Source organism: Sprattus sprattus (genome assembly GCF_963457725.1).
Source record: "Sprattus sprattus genome assembly, chromosome: 13".
NCBI classification, from domain to species: Eukaryota; Metazoa; Chordata; class Actinopteri; order Clupeiformes; family Clupeidae; genus Sprattus; species Sprattus sprattus.
In genome coordinates, this window is record NC_137911.1 from 25,132,960 (window position 1) to 25,150,726 (window position 17,767).

General features: G+C 43.5%; 1 protein-coding gene across 1 annotated transcript; it reads right to left on the reverse strand.

The window, feature by feature from the left end:
- Positions 1-586: 586 nt before the first annotated feature.
- lrrc9 (leucine rich repeat containing 9) lies at positions 587-16,358 on the reverse strand (the record flags this gene model as incomplete). The annotated part of the gene is made up of 29 exons (XM_080850251.1): positions 587-628; positions 3,022-3,147; positions 3,390-3,458; positions 3,978-4,195; positions 4,418-4,554; positions 4,654-4,793; positions 5,127-5,235; positions 5,492-5,622; positions 5,891-6,013; positions 6,578-6,798; positions 7,295-7,472; positions 7,741-7,881; positions 8,302-8,427; positions 8,693-8,884; positions 9,311-9,430; positions 9,641-9,835; positions 10,105-10,208; positions 11,106-11,247; positions 11,401-11,518; positions 12,522-12,701; positions 12,952-13,083; positions 13,522-13,730; positions 14,143-14,298; positions 14,637-14,819; positions 15,153-15,223; positions 15,304-15,367; positions 15,514-15,654; positions 15,942-16,160; positions 16,302-16,358. The coding sequence occupies 29 exons, from the start codon at positions 16,356-16,358 to the stop codon at positions 587-589; spliced, it is 4,044 nt and encodes a 1,347-aa protein (XP_080706377.1).
- Positions 16,359-17,767: the final 1,409 nt, after the last annotated feature.

Consider the following 17,767-nt stretch of genomic DNA (forward strand, 5'->3'; position numbering starts at 1 on the left):
TCTGAAAGGAGGTAAACACATGCATGCTCTGGCTTGATGCAGCCAGGCCTATAGTGAAAAACCAGACTGCCAACACATTGACTGTTTTTTCTCATAAGAACTGTATCTCAGCTAAATATTTAATATTGTTCCATGTCTTGTTTATATTTGTATTCACTGACAATACTTTGACAGCTTTAAAATTATGAATCACTCGCTCCATGCCATGGTTAGAGGCATCTGGACCTACAGTAAGAGGCCTATGTGCTTCTAATCCAGCTGCAGTTTTCACTGTATCTATGTTGTGGTTGCTGAAGTCTTTGTCCAGAGAGTAATCATGTGTGGGGACATACCCTTTAACCAAAGGCCATAGAGAAGTATCATTTTTTGTCACATATTTATATTTTTATTGTTAGATAAATACACATTTTAAAATATCCTGTCAACAAAAAATACCCCTCCCCAACATATTAATGTGTGAAATTTAAATTGATATGAATCAATGAAAGTAAAACAATATATAAATATAATGTACTGGATTAAAATGAACACTGCCTTCTGTGTGTTCAAGAAAGACAAAATGTTTTTGTGTGCCTCCTCTGCACGTCTACATGTGGGAAGGTTTTGGGCCGTTGTTGCTCTCTAGAACCTGTAAAAAAAAAATAAAAAAAAAACGTATTAGTGTATATGTGCGTCTCTGTCTGTGCATGAATTTGTATGATTATGGGCACATGTGGCATGTGTTTGTTACCTGTTACCGGTCCTCATCAGGGTACATAAGGAGGATTTTGTGGCTGCTGGGCACCACAGTCCCTGTGGCTCTTAATGGCTGCATTGCAACGTCTGTCTGACCCCCACGACCTTGTTTCTGCTTCTTGCCTGTGGAGGGCAGAGGAGAGGTGATGGAAATGGACAGAGCTCCTGAGGGGATAGAAAAGGAAAGAAAAGAAAAGCAAACAAATCGTTGGAGGATTAAGAGTGGAGAGAGGAGATGAGATGGGTAAGTTGGAAATAAGAATGAAGAGCAGATAAGAGAAGATAGGCGAAATCAGTGTGTGTGTGTGTGTGTTTTCTTCTTACATACAGGTTTGTGAGAGTGTGTTTTCTTATTACATACAGGTGTGTGAGTGTGTGTGTTTTGTTCTTGTGTACAGGTGTGTGAGTGTGTGTCTTTTCTTCTTACATACATGTGTGTGAGTGTGTGTGTTTTCTTCTTACGTACAGGTGTGTGAGTATGTATGTTTTGTTCTTAGGTACAGATGTGTGAGTGAGTGAGTGTGAGTTTTCTCCTTACGTACAGGTGTGTGAGTGTGTTTTCTTCTTACGTATAGGTGTGTGAGTGAGTGTGTGTTTTCTTCTTACGTACAGGTGTGTGAGTGAGTGTGTGTGCGTTTTCATCTTACGTACAGGTGTGTGTGTGTGTGTGTGTGAGTAACTGTGTGTGTTTTCTTCTTATGTACAGGTGTGTGTATGTGTGTGTGAGTGTGTGTGTGTGTGTGTGTGTGTGTGTGTGTGTGTGAGTGAGTGTGTGTGAGTGAGTGTGTGTGTGTGTGTGTGAGTGAGTGAGTTTGTGTGAGTGTGTGTGTTTTCTTCTTATGTACAGGTGTGTGTATGTGTGTGTGTGTGTGTGTGAGTGTGTGTGTGTGTGTATGAGTGAGTGTGTGTGTGTGTGTGAGTGAGTGAGTGTGTGTGAGTGAGTGTGTGAGTGTGTGTGTCTTCGTCTTACGTACAGGTGTGTGAGTGTGTGTTGTCCAAGAGGAGCTCCTGTCCCAGCAGTGCTCCTGTAGTCGCAGCTCTCAGCGTTGTTGCCCGGGATATATATGGCAGCAGAGTAGGGAGGGTCATATCCAAAGCAGCACACTAGCCACACAACAGACACACTCAGGAAAACGAATGCTGTCTATGGCATACATTTACATTTAGTCATTTAGCAGACGCTTTTGTCCAAAGCGACGTACAAGGGAGAGAACAGTCAAGCTAAGAGCAATAAAACCTGGTGTAACAATACTGCTTTTTTTTAGCATAGAAGCTGCTCTTTCTTAACACCTACATTTGTTTATGTGTGTGATGTGTGTGGATATACAGACGGGTGACAAAGGAAAAACCTGAATAAATGAGAAACATAAAGCAGATGCTTCCACACAGGTGCACTGCATGGTACAATTAAGCAATTAACCTCCAATCATGCTGCGATACATAAGGAAAAACAGAAGAGCAACACCTCTCAGGTGACGGAGAATGTCGGTGCAGGATATGATCAGACTGTCTCAGCAAGAACAGTTTGTTGACAAATACATAGGGAAGGATATTATAGCTGGATTGCAGTGCATAAACCCCTAATAACATAGATGAATGCACATTTGAGAGTTCAGTGGTGCCATATCCATCAGCACTGGTCTAGAGATGTTGGAAAAACAGTGATCTGGTTAGATGTGTGCATGTGTGGTGTAAACCAAGAGAATGGTACAGGTCTATATGCTTGACCCCTTCATCTGTTATGCTGTGGGGGGCATTTTGCTGGGATGGATAGAGGGAAGGGTCACTGAAAATCAATACAAATAGTTCTGAGTGATCACCTTTGTCCTATGATGAAACTCTTCTATCCTTATGGGAGTGGTCTCCTATATTAAGGCCTTCGCAGTCACGGGATCTCATTCCAATTACACACCTATGAGTTTGACAGGGCTTCCCACCAGCATCATCAAAACACCAAGTGAGGGAATATCTTTTGAAAGAATGGTGTTCTGTCCCTCCAGTACAGGTCCAGACTAGTAGAACCCCTCCAGTACAGGTCCAGACTAGTAGAACCCCTCCAGTACAGGTCCAGACTAGTAGAACGAATGGCGAGGCACATTGAAGCTGGCCTGGCAGCTCGTGGTGGCCCAGTTCCTTACCAAGACACTTTATGTTGGTTTTTCCTTTTAGTTGTCACCCGTCTGTATTATGTTAACAAAGGTGTGTTTATGTTTACAAAGGTGGGATTATGTTTGCATTGGTGTGATTATGTTTGCACGTGCATGTTGTATGAGTGTGTAATCTTACTTGTGTGTCTGCGCTCAGTAACTCAGCTCTGGTTCGCTCCTCCAGTGTGACCGTGAGTCCATCCAGCACCTGCAGTCTCGAGAGGCGTAATACCACTGCTGGCCTGTGGAGGGACCGCCGTGCCACCTGACACACACACACAATAAACATGTCTCGACCCAGCCCATTTGTGATGCCCCCTTATATGTCTGCAAGTGTGCATGTATGAATATGCAAGTAAATAATAATATTATATGTGTATTTGTAGGAGAATGGCAAGATAAATTATGAACATGTGTATACTGGCCTCTACGTACCAATGTGTGTATGTGTAGGTGACTGTACTGTGATTGTGTGTTAGTGTATGCCTTAGCTTGCGCAGAACTCACTGTGTTTCCTGCTACAGACAGCTCTATTAGAGATGGTAGAACCTCCAATTTCTCTACTTCATTGAGGTCCTGCAGGGAGTACAATTCAGTGTTTGAACAAATAGAATATTCTTCTTTTATAGTGTCTAATTTCTTTCAATTTTTTTTACAGAAAGGTTGTGTTTTGTCATTGTAATTCATTGTACATAAAACAAGGACAAAGATATTTAATACATTATAAAGTAAAGTTATCAAACAAGACAATTTGCTGGCTGTCAAATCACTGTAGTATGTGCAAATGGAATGAATATACAAAAAAAGGAAATGTAAAGCAAATAAATAAAACATAAAGTAAAATACTCTATAGCTTTATAAACTGCACAAGAATAAAATAACTGTGGTATTGCTAACATCTGTGCGTGTAGGTGTGTTTGTGTGCGTCTAGGTGTGTGTATTTGTGTGTGTGTGTTTGTGTGTGTGTGTGCGTGTAGGTGTGTGTGCATCTAGGTGTTAGTGTGTGTGTGTGTGTGCGTCTAGGTGTATGTGCGTCTTGGTGTGTGTGTGTTTGTTTGTGTGTGTGTGTGTGTGTGTGTGTGTGTGTGTGTGTACCTCCAGCTTGTTCATGCTGAGGAAGAGTCTGCGCAGCTGTGGCAGTGGCTGCAGGTGAGTGAGCTCTCGCAGGCGGTTCTCAGACAGGTGCAGCTCCAAGAGGGACGTCTGCGAGCAGAACGAGTTCTCAGTCAGAACTCTGATCCGGTTTTGGTCCAGAACCAACTCCCGCAGGGTGGTCAAGCCCTCCAGCCCCTCCACTAGACTGATGTCATTACCTGTTGGTATGTACACGTGAAAAACTCATCACATTCATTCACATGATCACAACCAACCACTTAAATTAACACTGGGCTCATGCATTTCAGTAGGTATGTCAGCTCCAGTAGCAAACAAGGCTGACTTCAGTCAAACAAAACAAGGCTGACTTCAGTCAGTTTTTATTAGCACAAACGACACACAGTAACACAAACGTTTTAACTGACTTTATTTCTCCTTACCTTGCAGAAAAAGAGCTTTCAGGTTGGTCAGTCTGCTCAGCTGTACATTGGCCAGATTAGTGATGCCATTGTGACTCAAGTGGAGAACCTCCAGACTGGACATCAGTGGCTCAGCACTATCTCTGGGATCCCAATCCCTCATGGACAGAAAGATACATTTCAGTCATTCAGAGCCACTAAACACTAAACATACCCAAAACACTGGGGGGGCACAAAGAGAGGAAGCGGTGCCGTACCGATTGGCCTTATTGGAGCCCTGTTGCCCGTATCCACTGGAGCTGACCTTATGGTAAAGCATCTGTCTATTGCTCATTTGCACAGGCAGCTTCTGGCGAGGTAGGATGGACTCGATGTGGTTGTAGTTCAGGCAGAGAGCCTAAAGAGACGCACGCGACACACAGACACGGGTATGAAGACATGCAGAGATAGATTAGTGAACAGAGCAGATTAGGGGAGACACTGGGCGTGCTTAAATATTTCAATACTGACTGCAAGATTATGTCTGACCAAAGTCACATGGCTATTTCACAACGAATCTGATCTCAATGATTGATGTTCAATGATTCTCAGGCTGATTTGTAGGCTGCTCTTCACAGGGAAAGCAGCAATGCTATATCAGTGCTGACAAATGGCGATTTACTCTACCTTCGTACAAGATGAACAAGTACAAATACTACCATCTGGAGTTGGGGAAAAAAAACACACAAACCTTGACTTTGGGTAGGAAGATGAGGCCACTGAATGAGGTAAGATTGTTGTGCTCCAGATTTATGCTTTGAAGATTCTGAAACAGGTCAGGGGGCGCTAGATCCACCACCCTTGAATGCAGAAGGATTAGACAGTATCATGACATAATTATGTGTCCACACACTTTTTGCAGCTTTTTCCACCATGTTAGTACAATACACAAATATTTCAAGTTATATCTGGCTGCACAGGTTTTTAAAAAGTCTGAGAAGGAGATGTTTTTAGTTCCTAAACTATAAGAATGAGTTATCATTGATACTGCCATTTTAAGATCTTTGCACCATATGGTCATATACTGTAGGTCCATTTCTGGAACATCTACATTACCTTATGGAGCAGTACTGCAGATCCAGCTCTGTAATCTCGTTGTAGTTGGAATGGCCAAGTTTTTCTGCCACCATATCTGGGGTCAGTCGCCCTCCAAACGTGTCCTTGGCATTATCACACTCTGCCACTTCCTGCAAGCGTTAACAACGTAATTAGTAAGTAAGACTTTATTGTATTTATAGCACATTTCGTACAAGAGTTGGCACATCAAAATAAAATGAGTGAATAATTAGCACATCAAAATAAAATGAGTGAATGTACATCCTAATAAAAGAAGAGGACTTTGGAGTTCTTAGTCACTAGTGACACAGCGCTGCTGTGAGACCACTTAATGCCCTATTCCGGGGGTTGTAACACAGTGCTCTAATCCTCCAGGGCTACAGAGGGTACAGGTCTCACCACAGCCACCCCATCCAAGGCCTTGAGGGAGGGCAGATGGAACACCACATAGATGCGGTAGTTCTCCAGCTTCTCAAGCAGCGGGTTCCCATACAGGTCCAGGATGATCAAGTTTGTCAGCACCTACGGGGAATGTTATGGGATATTATTTCCAATCATACAGACACATAAAACATGGTAAACATGATCTGCTAAATGCAACTCTGGAGCCAAGCACCTTAGTCGGAGATACTTTCATCCTAGACCTGGAGTAGTATTGCTGGAGAAGTATTGGACATCAGTCTTACCTTAGCAACCCCAACAGTAACGTATGACCAGTGTCAATTCACTACCATCATAACTGCCATTGTGGCTCTTGTGGAACCAGTTGAGCACTAAACAATGCAGACAGTATTTGTCTCTCTGTTGTGTAATATGTCTTGTGTTTTTTTTTTACTTGTTTTTACTTAAGCTGACTATTTATTGTGTAAATCTGTATAGTTCAGTCTATATTTGTATTGTTTTTGTTTACTTTTCAATTGCACTGAAGTCTGAGAGCTGCTACCTCAATTTAGTTGTACTTGTGCAATGACAAATAAATATACCGGTATTCTATTCTATTCTATTACTCTCCCATTATCTTCCAATTTACCCTTCTTTATTTGAGCACATTGTTTATTTCTGTCGGATCCGTTTGTAACCCTTTACCTTGAGGTTATAGATATCCCTGGTGGTTGAAATGTTATTGTTGCCCGCATACAGCTCAAAGAGTAAGCGAGCCCTCTGAATCCCATACAGTGAGCCGATGAAGTTGTTCTCTGCGGACAGGAAGTGAAGATTGGGGAGGCGGTCGAGGACGGCCCCATCCAGCGTTGTCAGCTGGTTCCCACTCACGCTGAGACGAGTGAGGCGGTGGAGCTGGGAAAGACCTGAAGCAGACATACAGTACCAGTCAAGGCAAGTTTTTTCTTTACTTTTTTTATTTTCTACATAACTTTTTTTGTTTAAAACATAATTTTGATGTGTTCTTTGGTAGTATAAATGTCTTCAGTATTAATCAACCATGTAGAAAATAATAAAAAATAAAGAAAAAACTTCTCAACAAAATGAAAGGCGTGTCCAAACTTTTGACTGGTACGGTACATTCATCTAGATGTTGATGGAAATTCAGAGAATGATAGAAAAGCTTAAAAAGAGGCAGGTCTGTCCAAAGGATCTTGTTTACCAAGAGACTTTGAATTCCAATTGGTTACCTTTCCTACTTCCTACTTCCTACTACGTTGTTTCTATAAACACTTCCTACTTTATACACTTGTCCTACTCCAAACTTTATACACTGCAGTGCCTCTCTAGGTGGATAAGACGACAGTTAGCCATTCATTGAAAGAACCAGACAGGCAGACAGACTGAGTTTGTAAATCTGACCATCCAGCTTGCAGAGGCTGTTGTTATCCAGGGAGAGCTCCTCCAGCAGAGTGCAGTTGTCCAGACCCTCCACTCGGCCCAGCTCGTTGTTGTTGAAGGAAGCCCAGCGCAGGTTCACCAGCTTGTCCAGGTTAGTGAGACGCGTCAGACCCTGACCATCCAGATTCAGAGCAGTGATCTGGGGAGGAGAGGGAGAAGGATGTGACCTTCTTATTGGAACCACTTGTAATGTTTATACTGCTCCAAGTGGCATCTTTGCATCCTGCATCCTTGCTTGTTTGTTTCTCTAATGGTCTAACCAGGAAACAAACTAACCACCAATGATAATAATTCCAAGTCAAGGTGCTGCTGTTTATAGAATTCAGAGTATTGCAATTTAATTACAATTAGACGGATGTTCCTGGAATAATTTTTTAGGAAGAGCTCTTTTGTGACCCCCCTTTTACCTTGCTGGTCCAGCCAGGTGCCGGGTCAGAGCGAAGGTCAAAGGGCGAGGGCTTCAGGTGTGTGAGAAGCTGAGCTGCAGAGAGCAAACTGAGGCTGCGAGGCCGTTCAGCCTCTGTGCGGGAGTGAGCCACAAGGCAGGCCTGCAGAGACACACAAACACACACACACACATACAGAAGCTTGAATAGTAATAATAACCGTAATGTAAATGCCTGAAATACCAAATTACCTAGGAGTCTGTATGTTTTCAAACCTTACAGCCAGACGAATGCAGCTCACAGCAAAACACTGCCTGGCAAAACGGGTTAACATTTTGAAAGTGATGTGGGGGAGTGAAGTCCTCATACTTCATTCTTTTGTTCAAGTGACACCTTTGTTTCTAGGTCCCTGTTTTATAGTGGAATACAAACATGCAACCAAGCTGTCCACCTGGTTGGATTTAAGGATCTTGACTTGGCTCGGTACAGAAAGAGGAGAAGGGTAGCTGGATCTGTGTCCTACTCAGCTACTGTGTGTGTGTGTGTGTGTGTGTGTGTGTGTGTTTGTGTGTGTGCAGAGACCTGGTTGATCCTGGAGCCCATGGCGATCTGGACCGCTGCGGCTGCCTCCTCCTCTGTGATGAGGACGTCGTCCAGGTGAGTGAGGCTCCTGAGGCGACCCAACACCAGCATCCGCACCGACTCGCACTGCAAAACACACATGAGGAAAGGACGGCAGTCTTAGTCACTAGCTGGGCCACGGTCTGATTTAAGCTTAGGATCTTATAAAACGACACCAATCTATTATTCACTATTCTACTCACTACTCTTAAATGGTTTATGATTAAAGCATGTTAAAACTCTCCAACTTGACTAAACGCTTTATTTGAGACCATGTTCAAATATCAGTACTCCACAAAACAATGACAACTGTAGTCGACAGCCAGTTCCAGTCGGAGACCTCTCGCCTCACCTTGTGCCAGGGGTTGTGGCGTGTGTCCAGCCGCAGGAGGGCGGGGGCGTGCTTGCGCAGGATGGCGGTCTCCTCGCGGGCGTGGCTCAGTTGGTTCCAGGCCAGGTCTAGCTGCTTGAGGCGCGGCAGGCCCCGTAAACCGTCCAGCGAGAATATGTGGTTGAAGCTGGCGTCCACACTCTCCAGGTTGGGCTGATGGACCAAACCGTTGTAAAATTAGTAAAATAGTACATTATGAATGTTTTACACAAGAGAGAAAAACACACTGCACTTCGGACCGTAGACTATGGGGGCTTCACATGTTTTTTTTTCTTTAGGTCAACTGAGTATATGATATAATGCTGTATGTGATGCCGTATTTACTCTGGGTTAAGCTCTGACTGATGCACAGCACATAATTCCTCATCCTTAATACTGCAGTCCTCATAATGTTTTCAGATAACCTGCAGATTCAGTTTCATCACAGTTTTATTCAGGGGAGGTTTATGTGGTTCATTGTTTGATCAAGTGGTGTGTTTTTGTTCATTTTTCTACAAACACAGGTGTAGAATCACTGAATGCACAAAAGCCACATGCATAGACCGGAGCATTCCAGTGTCCAGCCCTCCTCCTCCTCACCAGGTGTGAGATGTCGTCCAGCTGTGTGAGCTCGTTGAAGCTGACGGTCAGGCAGCGGAGAGCCGTTAGACGAGAGATCTCCTTCAGCTTGGTCAGGCGATTACCATGGAGATTCAGCACCTAGGCAGTGAAGAATAGGGTGATCGAAGCAATGAAATTCACGTGATTTCTCTAATTTGGCTATAAACATGGGTCTTCAGCTAATTCTGAAGCTCTGGGGCTTGTTGTTAATAAAGTGTCCACTTTTTGCTGTAATGCACAAGTTTTCAAAACCTTGGTCCTTCAGAAGGAGGATCATTACTGTACAGTGTGCAGTGGATTCCCTCTTACAGTGATCTGGCTGAGCACGTTGGCCCTGGCCACGTTCAGGAGGGTCTTCTCATCCAGGCTCAGGAGCTTTGGCCGTGGCTTCAGCAGGGGCTCCATAGCCAGCACCTCCTCGTCCCGAGCCAGGATAGAGGTCATTGTAGGGTCACCGGCAGGGTCAAGGTCACCACCGTGTGGCGATGAGTTCTGAACGCCACCCTGCTATAACGCAAATATAGGTGAGGCCTTTTGCGAACAGTGAACAGTATAGATGGGAATGGCAATATGTGCATGCCAGCAGGATCTGTGATTTATTAACAACCTGCAGAGGAGCTATTTAAAGGTCTATCAGGATATTATTAGTCTATATGTATTTTATAGTGAGTCTACAACATGCTGGATAATTCAGGTTATTAGCAGTCGCAATATGTGAAGCAATTTATATATTTGTACGCTTCAGTATGACTTGCCAAATTCAGTGGCCCTACCTGTGAAATGTACTCAAAGTGGACGAGGTACTCTGGCAGCACTAGTTCATGATCAAACACAAACCACTGAGTCTGACGCTGGTTACAATCACAGCATGACGAGCCTTTGAGTGAGCACGCTACAATATACACACACATTTACGCACACACACACACACAAAACACACACACAAAACACACACACACACACACACACACAAACACATACATAAACAAACAGAGCAGAGCACAGACACATGTGCTTACATCTCAGATGCAGTGCATTCTACTGGTAAGAGATTATCACAGTCTAACTCAAAGAGGAGACACTTAAAAATACTTTGAAGTCTAAACATGGATGCACCATAAACTAAAATATATACACAAAGTACAAAACAAAACTAAAGCAAAAGCACAGATTTACATACAAAATAAGAACAGGCATACATACTCTCACCCTTCCGTGTCTACAAACATACCCTCACACACACACAGACACACAGACACAGACACAGACACAGACACACACACACAGACACACACAGACACACACACACACAGAGACACACACAGACACACACAGACACACACAGACACACACACACACACACACACAGACACACACAGACACACACACACACACACACACACACACACACACACACACACACACACACACACACACACCTTCTGAAGGTCCAGTCTTGTATGTGCTCTGGTGGTTCTGGTTGATGCTGCGGACTGAGTGTGCTTTGGGGTAGTGGGCAGGGTCTACAGGTACCCCTTCTTTCAGTGCCACACTACGGCCCAGAAACACCTTTGAGATGATGAGCTGACCTACACACACACACACACACACACACACACACACACACACACACACACACACACACACACACACACAACAAAAAACACTGTTCATAAACTTATACACACCTACCGGAATATATAAGTAATCATTATGGGATAAAAGGTTACTATGTTTCCAACCAACGTTTGAAGACCATGTCGAATCTCCCCACCTTGTCTGAAGGGGCAGGGGTCTAAGACCAACTCCTGCTCCTGCCCACTCTTGGTCCCCTGTCTCTGGATGAAGTTTATTCGCAGGCATTCAGAAGCACTCACGCTGTTAGACAGTGGCACTGCCCTCTCTCTGCCTAGTGTCTGAGAGATAAACATATACAGCAATCTGATACGCACGTGCACACACAGACATACCGCATCTTGCATAGAAAGACACACATTACCTTACACAAACACATAATAACAAATATAATGTATATACTGTACAAACACGCACACAGACACTTGTCTTACCTTGTAGTGATCCGCACTTTCAAAGCCATTTTCTAATATGTGCAGAACCTCATTTTCCTCAGGGGCATGTTCAGGGTCAGGCACATAGAACAGGTAGTCCAGTCCTCGCTTATAGTTCCTGGTCAGCGGGTTATAGGGAATGATAAGTGTACCACACCATCTCAGTCTCGCTGTTTTATTTTACTGTGTGTGTACTGTGTGAAATGGAAATGTGTCATGTCTGTCAAATGAGTGAGGAATAGAGCAGACAGTGTGTAGTGTGGAGTGGTAGTTTAACAAACAGTATAGTAGGAGAGAGTGAGTTTAATGCCCACACTGGCACACACACAGTATAGTAGGGGAGGGTGAGTTTAATGCCCACACTGGCACACACACAGTATGGTAGGGGAGAGTGAGTATAATGCCCACACTGGCACACAAACAGTATGGTAGGGGAGAGTGAGTATAATGCCCACACTGGCACACAAACAGTATGGTAGGGGAGAGTGAGTTTAAGGCCCACACTGGCACACACACTTCTGGACTGGAGCAGAAATCAGTGGTGCAAGAAATAAATATTCAGCACCACGGACAGCAGACACATTTAACTCTCCATCTTAAATGGTGCAAACAACATAATCAGAGACTCCTCCCATCCAAGCCCATGTCTTTTTTTAACTTCTGCCTTCTGGAAGACGCTACAGATCTATGCAAACTGGAACGACGTGCCTCAATAACACCTTTTCCTCTCTGCTTCCTCTCTGACTCCTGAACTCCCAAAGCTGACCTGGACTTTTTCTATTTTCATTTTTTTCTATCCCCATCTCCCCCCTCCTTACTGGACTGAGCTACCAACATTGTTGTGTGGCAATAGAGTTTATATCTATCTAGCTATCAGTATTTTTTCAAAATGGCTGTGATATTAAGAAGAATGTGTTGCAAATAAAAAAGGAAATTACACACACAACATCACCTTCTTGGCAGTGAAACAACAATAAAGGAGAGAGGGCAGACACAGCATGGCAGATGAGCGATCCTTGGAAACTGGGAAGCTGATCCTAGAACAATAGTATTTAAGGGAAACCCAGTGCAGGACATACAGGTAACTATCCAGGGGCTGAGAAAGTCTGAAACAGACTTACTGTGAGAAGAGCTGGGAGTCTTTGCTTTCTAGAAGACTGTGGAGTTTGTCCTCAAAGCGCAGGCGCAGAGCGCGGTTATGGACCCGAATGATCTGCTTGATCTTGATGCCAGTGACGCCGTATTTTGTGTAGTCCCACGCACAGAAACGCGACAGCAGCAAGTCGTAACAGGAAGTAAACCTGAGAGAGGGAAGACGAGAGAAATCAAAAAAGAGAGATTTATCTAACCAACACAATTCAGTTAAGCAGGCAGGCAGAGAATACTCAACTTCCTAAACCTTCCAAAGCTTTTTATTATCATTTAATGAAATGCAATCTTTGAGGTTTAATATTTATCTGCTTCTTTAACATAGTATCTGCTTATCTTAAAAATGGGACTGAGGGTTATGTTGATGACGGTCTCCTCTATTTCAAAGCTTGGTGTGCGTACCAGGTGTCTCTGGCACTGCCCTCCTCAAGGCGGATGTTGCCCACGGTCTCCAGCTCAAGCACCAGGAAGTGCTCCATCACCTCCTTCCTGTCCGTAGCCAGCTTCAGCTCTCGTTTGCTCTGGGCCTCTGCTCTGCACAAGACAGATACACCACATTCTTTGAAACCCTTCCACCACCTTCCTCTCAGTTCAATAAAAAATTACTCGAAATCAAATGTGCTCCATCAAGAGGCCCTGATAAGGTATGAGTGAACCAGTGGACCAGAGTCAATTACTAAGCAGTGTCAGCACCCACATGGCTCATTGATCAGTTTGTAATCAATATCATTAAGTTTCAATTAGATCACCCATTGTATTTAAGGCATGCCAGACTCCACACACACACACACAAACATACACACACACACACACACACACACACACACACATGCATGTAAACACTCCTCTTCTACTCGCTCAGCACAATATTGTCTTACTGACTTCATGCTTGCCAGATCTATTCATCTCCGTTTCTGCCTCATCAATTAGTAATAGCTGTCACAGCACAGGCACACAACAAGTATGACTTACTCTTCCATTCTCTGGTTCCACAGGCGTAGCCTCTCCCTGAGCGCCTCCAGTTTTCCCAGCAGCCTCTGCTCCTGGCCCGGGTCGCGGCTCAGTTCGGACGCTGTGTCGCAGGGGTCTCCGGAACCTTCTGTTAACGGAGACACCGCCTCTTCCCAGGTACGTGCTGATCTCCTGCCAGTGGCCTGCATCTCAGAGAGCTCCAGCTCCAGCTGCAGAAAGACAGACACACTGAGTGCCAAGACGTCACCAGCACTGCAGCTACACTGGTGCTTATCAGTTAAAACGTGTGTGTGTGTCTGAAGGTGTGACTACTAGTTTCAGCCAACATTTGTTGAAACATCAGTAATGACAAAATTTGCGATTCGTTGGGACAATTTGTTCCTCAAGCACACTCAAGCACAAGTCAGTCTCTTTGTTTTATTTACTGTGTGTACTCTGTGAAATGGGAAACTATCATGTCTATCAAATAAGTGAGGAATACAGAAGACAGTGTGTGTACAGTAGGTGTCCAATACTCTGACTTGAAAATGAATTTACAAGTGTTACACCAAAGCAACAGTCAGTCAGTCAGTCCTCTCAGTTTGCCAGCGTTCACAGCTTGGGTATAAATGACCTGCTCACCGTCTTCAGGGTGCAGGTGAGCATGTGTATCCTGTCCCTGGGCAGCTGTTGGCGAACGTGTCTGTGCTCCAGCAGTCTGGCCTGAGTCTCCGCCAGCTTCCTCTGCACTAGACGCACTCGCATGTTGTAGTACATCATCTTCTTCAACACGGTGGACTACAAAGGAAATATGAGCGTTAAATGCATGCCATTCTTTCTGATCGTGGCTCTTCCTGAGCTATTACACTCTACTCAGAGAGGAATCCCATCAGTACTTAAGTGGCTGGATTTGTTTAATACGAGATGTCTAGTCAAGAGTTCAGTTTCACTCAGCTCAAGTCAGCTCAAGTTTTACAACAGTTGGATTGCATTTACACAGACACAAACATAACTGCATTCTCTCTCCCTCTCTCTCACACACACACACACACACACACACACACACACACACACACACACACACACACACACACACTTAAAGACACACAGAGACACAAACACATCATTTAGCTCACCCCTGCTGCATCCTTGACCTGTTTGCTGGAGATTTGCTGTGTGTCCAGGCGCTGCAGCTGAGGTAGGTGGTAGAGTAGGTGAGTGGCATAGTTGCACAGCAGACACACAGGGTTGGGCCCAGACTGCGGATCCTGTAGGCCCAGCTCCTTCAGCTGACTCAGTACTGCCAGTGGTGTCAACTCCTGCATGGGACACAAGGGCCACATGGGACATCCACAAACAGGATACTATCAGTAAACGGTGCTCCATTTATTATGCTGGGTGGTAAGCAGAAACTCACTTGACCATCAGTAAACGGTGCTCCATTTATTATGCTGGGTGTTAAGCAGAAACTCACTTTAAAATGGTCATCAGATAGCTGAGCAAAGACTTATATTGAAATAAATAACAGATTGTTCCTACAGACTGACCGCAGCATTGGATGACATGGTACCTCCTGTATTTTTAAACAGTTTTAGTAAAAAAGCGTTGGGATGGTTCAAACCAAATTGGTATGTATGGTTTGTCATTACTACCTTAAAGGAGCTGATTTGGTTTCCTGAAAGGTTGAGGTTTTGTAGATTAATGTTGGGATCCAGACTGTGTCCTAAAAATCATCACATCATTTAATGTCAAGTGTCTATAATATCAAACATACATCACAACATCTTACTTTACAATACATACCGATCCTTTCTATGGCATTTTCTGCTAGGTTCAGCTCCTTAAGATTTTCTAGTGTTTCCAGTCCCTAAAAAAAGGTGTAAAAGAGGCTTCCCTTAGGGCAGAATTCAATCAAAGAAATCTGACATAAAAATGTACATCCCTCATATGTTTTGTAACAGCCTGAATAAGAGTTTGATAGCTGATACATGCCATCTGCTGGGCTGGAGTTACCTCAGTCTTAGTGATGTGGTTGCTGTTGAGCCACAAAACCTCAAGGTTTACAAGGAGTTCCAGGTTTGCAATTTCACTAATGTGGTTATCATACAGATACAGCTTCTGAAGCTGAAGGCAGTTATGCAATCCGGAAACTTCCTGGGAGTAGACGGATAAATAAAACACATTTAGGAATGGTGTTTCAAATGTTATCTTACTAATGCTGCATTCTTCCAATTATAAGGCATATTAGCACCTGTAAAGTAAAAATACACTGTAGAAGCTATAATGCTCTTTGTGTTACTGTGTGTAGGTTATGATATAGTCAAACATACATCTCTAACTTTGAACTGCTTGTGCTGCTCTATGTAACTTATATTCAGATAGGATACAACAGTTACACCACTCTGTAAGAGTTAAAAGCAGAATGGAAGTAAACAAATTACCTTCAACTGGCATTCTGCGACCCAAAGTTCTTTAAGCAGAGGACAGTGCCCCAATCCCTGAATTTGGGTCACGCTCTGGCCGATAATGACGAGTTTGGAGAGGCGGGGGAAGAAGGAGAGACCAACCATGCGTGGATACCCCGAGAAGAATATCTCCAACGATGAATTACCACTTCCGTCTTGACAAACTTTGTCATATGATAACCCATTCGCAGAGCACTGTATAAGAGCGGAATTTACCAACTTTAGAGGTGGATATTCAAAACGTTTCACCCTCTCAGTCTGTTCAGACGTGATACAAGCATCACCCGCATTACAATGCTGAAAACACGCCATTGCTTTAAAAGTTGCCAGACTTACCAATTCTTTGATGACTTCTTCGTCTCCAATTTGTCGTTGCTTTTCAAGTAGTGTCATACTTTCCTTTCTACAGAAGCTAAATATCGTCCAAGGATGAACTTACTGGTTAGTTAAGTTCACATTAGCCTTCATTTTCATTCAAGCTAAACAAAACAAAACAGCAGGAAGTATTTTCACACACTTTCGAGTACGCCAACAGTGTCGTTCAGTATTTGTTATTAGCAGAAAGGTACAGTACCACAGCATCGTGCTAAAGTTATGCTAGTAGGTGAAGTGGTTGATAGACAGATATCGTTACCTTCAACTATTTCAACTCGTTATTAGCTATTAAAGTAACTTTTTGCTTGATAACTGGACAGAAACATGACACAATCGAGTCAAAACTTACTTTTGTCAAATATGACTAAACACAGTCGTTAGATGGGATCTGAGGCAGAGCATAATACTGTTTCTCTTCTTAAACGTCTTCACGTAACAGGTGCACCCCACGAGGAATATCTCCCGCAATGTTTGTCATCAACGGGTAACCAAGACCGTTGCTGGGGAGCCATATTGGAATTTGTGAGTCAAATGTCTGCTCAGTGAAACTTCCACTAGAGGGCGCGAAACAGGCAGACAGCTACATGCTTTGTTCGCTCGTCCTGGTTGACTTGTAATATGATGTCAGGTGTTTAAGGTTCCTACTGCTGTATCTATCTGATATTAGCCCCATTTTCGGTCTTTGGCCACAGCGTAGCCTGTCTATGTTGATGTGTCATGGGAAGCAAACACCTCATAAGTTATTTGAAATATTCGAAAGTTCTGTATAACTAGAGATGAAATGCCTGTTGAAAACCTTAAGCCTTTAGAGACCAAAGGCACAACATTTATACATTAGTAACTACCTATAATCACAGAGAATGTCCTCTTCCTTGCTTTATGCATTGATTGTTTCACCTCAAAAATAAAAAATGACCTCATGAGGATCTGAAATGACAATCCAATGAGAATAGATGAACCAGAGTGTACAATAGTAGAAGTGTTTGTGTTTGTGTGTGTGTGTGTGTGTGTGTGTGTGTGTGTGTGTGTGTGTGCTTTGTGGGGGGTCCCTCCTGTAAAACAATTGTGAATTTGTATTCAATGAAGAAGGTGTATGCTGGTTAAGAGGTGTGTGTGGGCTACTGTCGTCCTCTAGAGCTTCAGGATGAAAATTGGATGACATAAATAGGCCAGACCTTGTAACAAGTGTGCAAAACGTGAAAAAAGACCACATGCATTATTGCTGTAAAACAAATAAAATAGTTTTATGTTGCTAGTTGCTCTTTTTACGGACGAATAAACGCATTCTCTTGAAAAATCCCTCTGGTTGCTTTCCTTCTTTCTTTCCTCTTTTTATTCTCTTCCCTCTTCTTCTTCTTTGCCTTTTTAAGGGCTTTTTCCTGTTTCTTAATTTCTGCGTTTTTGACCCTGTCCTCCAGCCTTTTGAT